Source organism: Salvelinus sp. IW2-2015, linkage group LG1 (assembly GCF_002910315.2).
Source record: "Salvelinus sp. IW2-2015 linkage group LG1, ASM291031v2, whole genome shotgun sequence".
Lineage (NCBI taxonomy): Eukaryota > Metazoa > Chordata > Actinopteri > Salmoniformes > Salmonidae > Salvelinus > Salvelinus sp. IW2-2015.
The window spans coordinates 40,541,133-40,550,787 of record NC_036838.1 but is presented as its reverse complement, the minus strand read 5'-3'; the positions used below and the strand labels follow the sequence as shown (position 1 = coordinate 40,550,787).

Below are 9,655 nucleotides of genomic sequence, written 5' to 3'. Positions count from 1 at the left end.
GGTTGGCAAGGCAATGCGTGCAGGGAAGGTCAGTGGCAGGAAAAAGTTATGATCATCTTCCTACATCACACACTGTTCTGTAGCTGCAGATGCAGCCCTTTACATCACACTGTTCTGTAGCTGTAGATGCAGCCCTTTACATCACACTGTTCTGTAGCTGTGGATGCACCCTTTACATCACACACTGTTCTGTAGCTGTAGATGCAGCCCTTTACATCACACTGTTCTGTAGCTGTAGATGCAGCCGTTTACATCACACACTGTTCTGTAGCTGTAGATGCAGCCCTTTACATCAAACTGTTCTGTAGCTGTAGATGCAGCCCTTTACATCACACATGTTCTGTAGCTGTAGATGCAGCCTACATCACACTGTTCTGTAGCTGTAGATGCAGCCCTTTACATCACACATGTTCTGTAGCTGTAGATGCAGCCCTTTACATCACAATGTTCTGTAGCTGTAGATGCAGCCCTTTACATCACACTGTTCTGTAGCTGTAGATGCAGCCTTTACATCACACTGTTCTGTAGCTGTGGATGCAGCCCTTTACATCACACTGTTCTGTAGCTGTGGATGCAGCCCTTTACATCACACACTGTTCTGTAGCTGTAGATGCAGCCTTTACATCACACTGTTCTGTAGCTGTAGATGCAGCCCTTTACATCACACTGTTCTGTAGCTGTGGATGCAGCCCTTTACATCACACTGTTCTGTAGCTGTGGATGCAGCCCTTTACATCACACTGTTCTGTAGCTGTGGATGCAGCCCTTTACATCACACACTTGTTTGTAGCTGTAGATGCAGCGCTTTACATCACACACTGTTCTGTAGCTGTGGATGCAGCCTTTCATCACACTGTTCTGTAGCTGTGGATGCAGCCCTTTACATCACACTGTTCTGTAGCTGTAGATGCAGCCCTTTACATCACACACTGTTCTGTAGCTGTAGATGCAGCCCTTTACATCACACTGTTCTGTAGCTGTAGATGCAGCCCTTTACATCACACACTGTTCTGTAGCTGTATAGATGCAGCCCTTTACATCACACACTGTTCTGTAGCTGTAGATGCAGCCCTTTACATACACACTGTTCTGTAGCTGTGATGCAGCCCTTTACATCACACACGTCTGTAGCTGTAGATGCAGCCCTTTACATCACACTGTGCTGTAGCTGTAGATGCAGCCCTTTACATCACACTGTTCTGTAGCTGTAGATGCAGCCCTTTACATCACACTGTTCTGTAGCTGTGTATGCAGCCCTTTACATCACACTGTTCTGTAGCTGTGATAGCAGCCCTTTACATCACACACTGTTCTGTAGCTGTAGATGCAGCCCTTTACATCACACACTGTTTCGTACGATGCAGCCCTTACACACACTTTCTGTAGCGTGGATGAGCCCTTTACATCACACACTGTTCTGTAGCTGTGATGCATCCTTTACATCACACTGTTCTGTAGCTGTAGATGTGAGCCCTTTACATCACACTGTTCTGTAGCTGTGGATGCAGCCCTTTACATCACACTGTTCTGTAGCTGTGGATGCAGCCCTTTACATCACACTGTTCTGTAGCTGTGGTGCAGCCCTTTACATCACACTGTTCTGTAGCTGGGATGCAGCCCTTTACATCACACTGTTAACGTAGCTGTAGATGCAGCCCTTTACATCACACACTGTTCTGTAGCTGTGGATGCAGCCCTTTACATCACACTGTTCTGTAGCTGTAGATGTAGCCCTTTACATCACACACTGTTCTGTAGCTGTAGATGCAGCCCTTTACATCACACTGTTCTGTAGCTGTGGATGCAGCCCTTTTGTAGGGATTTATGTGTCTAACTTTCCTCTCCGCCCCCTCCTCAGAGTGTGACCCAGGCACGTTTGGCCCAGGCTGTGAGAACAAATGTGAGTGCCCGCTCAGAGTGTCTTGTGATCATGTGACCGGGCAGTGCCAACGCTTGTGCCCGGCTGGTCGCCGTGGAGACAACTGTGATCAAGGTAGGTTGTCCTGTTGGTCATATGGGAGGGGCATAATTCTCTGATGTCATGGGGTCACTATGTAGGATTATCGTATGCAGCCTATCTTAGTAAGACTACCATTGTCTCTCCGTCCTCTCCTTTAGACTGTCCAGAGGGGAGGTTTGGGCCAAGTTGCARTCAGGCCTGTGACTGCTCAGGGGCTCCATGTGACAGAGTGAGTGGCCAGTGCCAGTGTCCTGCAGGAACATCAGGAAAACGCTGTGAGAATGGTAAGAGAACAATCAGATCATTAAGTTGAGTTTATTTTATCATGTCACCCGACAACTATGTCAAAACATTGTGATATATTGATGTTGACGCTAACTCATACTCTTTATTTGTGCTATAGTGTGTGTGAAGGGCTTCTGGGGTGCGGGATGCCGTGAGGCCTGTCCAGCCTGTGAGAATGGAGGAGTGTGTGACAAACACAACGGGACGTGTTCCTGCCCTCCTGGGTACATGGGCAGGCTCTGTCAGAACTGTGAGTATGAGTGAGTCAATGGAAGAACTGTGATCAAAGATTCTCGTGGTAGTTGTGGTTTAATTTTAGAAAGAGATGTTAAAAGATTGATGAGCTTGTTGTGGGTCATTAAAACATCAACCACGCCACATTCCCCTCCGTCTGAGGCACAGACAGGTCATAAACACTGTTTTCATCAGGCGTGTTTTCACAGAGAAGGAAAATGTTATTCTTGTGTAACCAGCGGTTTTCTTGTTAAATGCCGTCAGATGCTTGCATGTCACTTCGACCAGTGTCATGGGAACTTACCGTACGGTGTTCCAATATATGTGTTCACAGTATGTAGAGTATGCGTGACTCTTTGGCTCACAGTGCTATCATACAGTATGTAGAGTATGCGTGACTCTTTGGCTCACAGTGCTATCATACAGTATCTAGATATGTGTGACTCTTTGACTCACAGTGCTATCATACAGTATGTAGAGTATTGTTTGACTCTTTGGCTCACAGTGCTATCATACAGTATTAGAGTATGCGTGACTCTTTGGCTCACAGTGCTATCATACAGTATCTAGAGTATGTGTGACTCTTTGCTCACAGTGCTATCATACAGTATTAGAGTATGTGATCTTTGGCCTCACAGTGCATCATACAGTATTACAGTATGCGTGACTCTTTGGCTCACAGTGCTATCATACAGTATTCCTAGAGTATGTGTGACTCTTTTGTACTCAACAGTGGTATTCATACAGTATGTAGAGTATGTTTGACTCTTTGGCTCACAGTGCTATCATACAGTATGTTTGTGTGCTGTAGCATGTCCGACAGGACGGTTTGGTGTTGGATGCCAGCTGCGCTGCCTGTGTGAAAAKAGCGGGCGCTGCCACCCTGTCACGGGCCGTTGCACATGTGCCCCTGGCTGGGCCGGACACAACTGCAGGAAAGGTAGAGTGGGTGTGGCACTGAACACAGTCTCGAATAAATACAAATAAATAAATATAGCTTACGCTCACTGAATGTAAACTGTTCAATTAAAATGTCTCCTGTTTGTTTGTTTCCATGGCAGCCTGTGACGCCAGGCACTGGGGGGTGGACTGTGCTGAGAAATGTGACTGTAAGGATGGTGATGGGAGCTGTGATGCGGTGACGGGCCAGTGTAACTGTGAGGCCGGCTACACCGGGACACAATGCTATGACAGTATGTGTGTGAGAGTCCTCAACCAAAATATCTGATATCAGGTGTTTGTGGGTTGTTTCCTTTCAGTCTAGTCTTAGTACTGAGACAGAACAATAGCAGACTATCTCAGAGCACACACCTATCACTCCCAACTGTACTTTTGTTCATCTGTGTCTCAGAGTGTCCAGTGGGCTATTTTGGGCTAGGCTGTCTGCATCACTGTCAGTGTGACAACAAGGGCACATGTGACCATGTGAGCGGAGCCTGCACCTGTCTGGTGGGCTGGACTGGAACCTTCTGTGAGAAACGTAAGAGAACCTCCCAAAATCTCTCTAAACCTTATCCAGAACCCAAACTATAAATCGTATCCATAGACTGAACTGTATCTGTAATTCASTTCAATTAGCCTATAGGAATCATTGAGTTATTAACATTGTGGATTGATATGCTTTATTGTTTGCTGAGAAGTAAAGGCTCTGTGTGTGTATGTGTGTGTGTGTGTGTGTTTTAGCCTGTCCCCAGGGCTTCTATGGGTTGGACTGCCAGGAGAAGTGTGTGTGTGTGAACGGAGGTCACTGCAGCCATGTCACTGGGGTGTGTGTGTGTCCTGCAGGGTGGATTGGTCCTACCTGCAACCTGAGTTAGTATTGGACTTCCCCCACTTCAGACAGCCTACAATATAAAACATTTCATTTCAGATATTTATTACCAATGTGTGTTTAACATTGATATGATTTGTTCTTTAGAAGTAAACAGTTTCTTATCTTTTTCTTGCAGCATGCCAGGCTGGTTTCTACGGGGAGAGCTGCAGCCAAACCTGCGGTTGCCATAACAATGGTAGCTGCCACCCGGCGAGCGGGCAGTGTGTGTGTACACCAGGCTGGACAGGGCCAAGCTGCATACAGGGTGAGTGTGGACAGGGAGAATAGGAGCAGATCACTACTCCTATCTTACTATCCACAATACATTGCATGTGTCCTGTATAGAAAATATTTGTAGGGCTATAAAGTAATGAACATGGGTCTACCATTTCCCCCTAGAATGCCCAGTAGGCTTCTATGGAACAGACTGCTGCCAGCGTTGCCTGTGCCAGAATGGAGCCACGTGTGACCGAATCAGTGGGCAGTGTACGTGTGCCAGCGGGTGGATGGGTGCAGCCTGTGAGCTAGGTGAGTGGTACTGAAACAGCCATAGAGTCACCATGACCCTAAGTGACCATACTCATGCCTTACTACCATATAATATCATGTTCTGTGACTGTTGACCTAAAGCATTTATCCAATCAGGATAATTGCTCCCCATTCAGTACCAGTCAGTTACTAGAAATGCAGGCTATGGAAAAGCATCAAGGCTCTGGCTGGAGTAGTCTGGACAGACATGCCTAAGAATAGCATTACCTGAAATGGTAGAAACCATTTAGAACATTGGCCCTGTGGTTTGTTTTACTGTATTCAGGAAACAAATTAGTCTCCATCCTAATTTGCCCTGGCTTAGCTCATTTGTTTTTGCCTGGTGCTGTTCCCTGGCKGTGTGTGTGACACAGAGCTGCATGCTCCTCAGACTGCAGACAGTCTGCTAGACCCCACAGTCTCCTGTCTGCCCTGTAAACATCTCACTCTAGACCCAARGCAGAGGCTCTATTTCACCACCCTACTCTACTCTACATCACACACTATCCTCCCATAGCACCCATATAAACCTTTCCATGGGTCYTCCCTGCCAAACTCAGCCCCAGGCCCCTTATTCCACTCCAGGCACAGGAAATCTCTAATGCTGCTGCTGTGTTACCTAGCAACTCCACTCTGTGGTTAGTTATCACCTCCTTGAGCCAACTTTCTGCTAGGTCAAACCACCGGGTTTGGAGAAGGTATTGCTGTCCTCAGCAGAAACACTATAGGTTTCCCTGTTAGCCTGTGGTTGGTTTCACTGCTCTGATGTGATGTCATGTTGGTGTGTTGACGTTACAGAGTGTGGAGCGGAGCAGTTTGGGGCCGACTGCCAGCAGCAGTGTCAGTGTGAGAACGGGGGACAGTGTGACAGACAGACGGGCAAGTGCACCTGTAGTCCTGGCTGGGTCGGAAAGCGCTGTGAAAAAGGTGAGAGAGACAGAGAAGCGGACATTTACTGTCTTTGTGATCATCAATGTTGGGTGCAGTGAACACAGCAGTGAACACAGCAGTGAACACAGCACCCTCTTGTGAGTGAATGTTCTTATCACATCCAGTCTCTGAGTTTCTCCTCTCTCCTTTACCTCCCCCTCAGCCTGTGGGTCAGGCCTGTTTGGAGCTGGCTGTGAGGAGAGCTGTCAGTGTGAGCATGAAGCCCCCTGTCACCACGTCACCGGGCACTGCCTGTGTCCACCAGGTTGGAGGGGACCCCTTTGTGACAAAGGTAGCCTAGTTTTAATGATAACAACTTTTTATATTGTCATAGCCTGTTGCACACTGGTTATCGCTGAAAGGAGTTTCAGCCATACATGTTCAGGATTTTTACTGCCGCTCCTTTTCACCTCCAGCCTGTCTTCCTGGTACCCATGGCAAGGGCTGTGTGCAACGCTGCACATGTCCCCAGGGTACTTCCTGTCACCATGTCTCTGGGGAGTGTGGCTGTCCCCCTGGATTCACTGGCAATGGCTGTGAACAAAGTGAGGACTGTACTACCCTCTCAGCTCTTCTCCTCTCTGTCAATCTGGACTTTCAGCTGTAATGTCTCCTTTTTCAAGTTTCTTACCTCTGTCTGTCTGTCTACCCCACCAGCCTGTCTGTCAGGGACATATGGGCTCAACTGTAACCAGGTGTGCCAGTGTTCTGAGACCAACCAGCTCTGCCACCCAGTGACTGGGTTTTGTTACTGCGCCCCAGGCTTCCAGGGTCCTAAATGTAACCAGGGTATGTATTGTGTAATATTCATATGTGTAAACATACTGAATTATAGTTGGATGCATTTTACCGCCATATCATACTGTGCTATGATTGGTTAAGACCACCCAAATGGTTAGGTGATGGTCAGTTTGATCCTGGTTGGCGACACGTGAACATGCCAGTTATAGCTAGCTAATAAAGAGCTACGTTAAGAAATATCCTGTAGTACTGCATTTTATTATTTTGTACAAAGTGTGCAAAACAAGACATATTGTACACTACCACCCTCTGCTGGTACCAACTCAGAGGCCTTGTTGTTAGAGTGTCCACCCTGAGATTGGAAGGTTGGGAGTTCGATCCCTGGCCAAGTCTGAAAAAAGGGACCTGATGTGTCTCTGCTTGGCACTAGGCATTAAGGAGATAAGGCACATTTTTTTCAACTAGGCAAGTCAGTTAAGAACAAATTCTTATTTACAATGATGGCCTACCCCGACGACTCTGGGCCAATTGTGCACCGCCCTATGGGACTCCCAATCATGGCCGGTTGTGATACAGACTGGAATCGAACCAGGGTCTGTAGTGACGCCTCTAGCACTGAGATGCAGTGCCTTAGACTGCTGCGCCACCCGGGAGCCCCCAGAAACTACAGCCCCCTCTTGCAGCATGAACTGTCATGTTGTCCACCCAAAGAGAATTAAGGTGCACACAGGTCGAGAGACACATTTGAGGTGCCAGACAGTGACATTCAATACCGCCCTGCACAATCTTGCCTGCATCTAGCTGATATAGGGTGTAATCATTAGTCCAACAGTTGCAAACAATAGTTTCTATTGGACAAATTCAGGTATGTTTATGCCCGTTTTTGCTCCGTTTGCTTCCATTTAAGAAACAGAATRGTCGTAATGAATACACCCCTGATCACGAGTAAACAGAGTTCAATCTCTAAACAGCCACGTTGTATTCCTGCTCTTCCCTTCGCTTGTGGACTTCAACGCACAACACATCAGGCGAAAAAAACTTTCCAAGCCAAACCTCAACAAACAGCCTACATCGTTGTCACCATATTAGCTAAAGTAACGTCATAGTCAGCATAATTAATAGAACTAACACGTTAGTAAACACTCTACAATCATGCGGTAAAGTTACAGTTTACAGTCAGTAAGCAGTTACACCGGCGGGCCCCGGTGGCAATACATTTGTGATACCAAACGCTTACCTTGACTTGGAAGAGTTCCAGTGTTGTGTTGGAAAGCCATAGCCGGCTGGCTAACATAGCATCCCTCTCTTTGAGGGGGTCTTTTAAGTAGGCTAAACTAGCTAGATGCATTTGCTAGCTAAGTAAGTGAAACTGAAATTGAAAAAAAAAATGACACTCTCGCTCTGTCTCTCTATTTCTCTCTTGCTTCTCATTCATTTTGGAAGAAATTAATTTGTTCAATACTTTTCAACTATTGTCTTTCTCTCTCTTTGATTCAACTACTCAACACATTTTATACACTACAGTGCTTGCTAGCTGTAGTTTATSKTTTCTGCACTAGATTCATTTTGATTGGGTGGACAGTTCATGCTGCAAGAGCTCTGATAGGCTGGAAGACGTCCCCCGGAAGTTGTCATAATTACTGTGTAAGTCTATGGAAGGGGGTGAGAACCAAGAGCCTCCTAGGTTTTGTATTGAAGTCAATGTACCCAGAGGAGGACAGAAGCTAGCTGTCCTCTGGCTACACCATGGTGCTACCCTACAGAGTGCTGCTGAGGCTACTGTAGACCTTTGCAAAGTATTGTGTTTTAATCAGTTATTTGGTGACGTGATTATATTTAGTATAATTTTATCTGAAAGGGATAACTTAAATGTTTTACAATTTACATTTTTATGAAATTCACTGAGCAGGATGGTCCTCCCCTTCCTCCTCTGAGGAGCCTACAATGGTGTACTTGTACAGCAAGCTACCTCACGCTACAGAAACAGGAGATAGGCTCCTGCTCCTTTGAGTCGTTCCGGCTCACACACGCCAAGGCTCGTGCACTTACTTACTTTACCCTCTGTTGGTAATGACACCTTCATAACCTTCCATAGGGGATGTCATTGCTCTAGGGATTATTTTTGTATTTTTTTCTCTCTTTCAGTGTGTTAAAAGATTTCTGGTCAAATGCTTTGTTTTGGCTCCTAGGATGTGTGGAAGGTCGGTATGGTCCCAACTGCGAGCGAGAGTGTCGGTGTCAAAACAGGGGGAAGTGCATCTCCACCACTGGCACCTGTGAATGTACAGCAGGGTTCATCGGAGCACACTGCAACATCAGTGAGTTCATACTCAGCTTTTTAAATCACTTAATGTATATGCAGTAATAGCATAGCATCTGCATTAACACTATGGTCCCTAATGGCCTGTACTCTTTTTACAGCATGCCTAGCGGGACGTTATGGGCATGATTGTGCCCGCGTGGTGCTGTGTGGAGAGGGGGCACAGAATGATCCTGTCACTGGTATATGTCACTGCAGCCCTGGACAAAGAGGAGAGGACTGTGGACAAGGTACGGTTCCTACTGAATCCAGTTGAACAGATCACAGTGTGGAATTACTTTTACAACACCAATATGATTGTTTGCGTCTCTGTCTGTCTATAAGGTAAAGAGAGTTTTGTAATATGTGTGTGTTTGTAATGTGTAGTTTCTGCGTATTGGCAGGCTGTGCTCCTGGATGGTTTGGAGGGGACTGTGCTCAGCGCTGTAACTGCAGTCACGGAGGACTGTGTGACTCTGTCTCTGGAAGCTGTACCTGTGGTCTGGGCTGGACCGGGCCTCACTGTGATACAGGTGAGCGATACTGTACAGTAAGTACACCTATGCAAAATCATAAGAAATGGCTAACTCATCCAGGAGATGAGATGGGTTTAACTGCTGTCTCACTGTGTCTGTCTGCTTGTGTGATAGAATGTCCTCCAGGGACGTTTGGAGCTAACTGCCAGCTGAAGTGTGACTGCCGGAACAACGGAACCTGTGACAGATTGACAGGAACCTGCCTGTGTATCCCAGGATACTACGGACGTCAGTGTGAAAATGGTGAGTGACACACGTCAGCACTCAGTCAGAACAGTGAAAGCCACTGGCATTGCGTCCTCTATCAAAAGTGTCCTGTGCCTGTCCTC

General features: G+C 46.7%; 1 protein-coding gene across 1 annotated transcript in view; it reads left to right on the top strand.

Moving 5' to 3' along the window:
- Positions 1 to 9,655, top strand: part of LOC111975964 (multiple epidermal growth factor-like domains protein 6) — a gene marked incomplete at its 5' end in the record, with an annotated part of 101,321 nt that overhangs the window by 87,030 nt on the left and 4,636 nt on the right. The window contains 17 exons of the mRNA XM_070442920.1: positions 1,859 to 1,993; positions 2,119 to 2,244; positions 2,364 to 2,495; positions 3,291 to 3,419; positions 3,541 to 3,672; positions 3,831 to 3,959; positions 4,163 to 4,291; positions 4,429 to 4,557; positions 4,692 to 4,820; positions 5,619 to 5,747; positions 5,914 to 6,042; positions 6,167 to 6,295; positions 6,408 to 6,539; positions 8,681 to 8,809; positions 8,913 to 9,041; positions 9,195 to 9,323; positions 9,441 to 9,569. Of these exons, the coding sequence (XP_070299021.1) occupies positions 1,859 to 1,993; positions 2,119 to 2,244; positions 2,364 to 2,495; positions 3,291 to 3,419; positions 3,541 to 3,672; positions 3,831 to 3,959; positions 4,163 to 4,291; positions 4,429 to 4,557; positions 4,692 to 4,820; positions 5,619 to 5,747; positions 5,914 to 6,042; positions 6,167 to 6,295; positions 6,408 to 6,539; positions 8,681 to 8,809; positions 8,913 to 9,041; positions 9,195 to 9,323; positions 9,441 to 9,569 (2,205 nt within the window). The remainder of the gene's footprint in view (positions 1 to 1,858; positions 1,994 to 2,118; positions 2,245 to 2,363; positions 2,496 to 3,290; positions 3,420 to 3,540; positions 3,673 to 3,830; positions 3,960 to 4,162; positions 4,292 to 4,428; positions 4,558 to 4,691; positions 4,821 to 5,618; positions 5,748 to 5,913; positions 6,043 to 6,166; positions 6,296 to 6,407; positions 6,540 to 8,680; positions 8,810 to 8,912; positions 9,042 to 9,194; positions 9,324 to 9,440; positions 9,570 to 9,655) is intronic.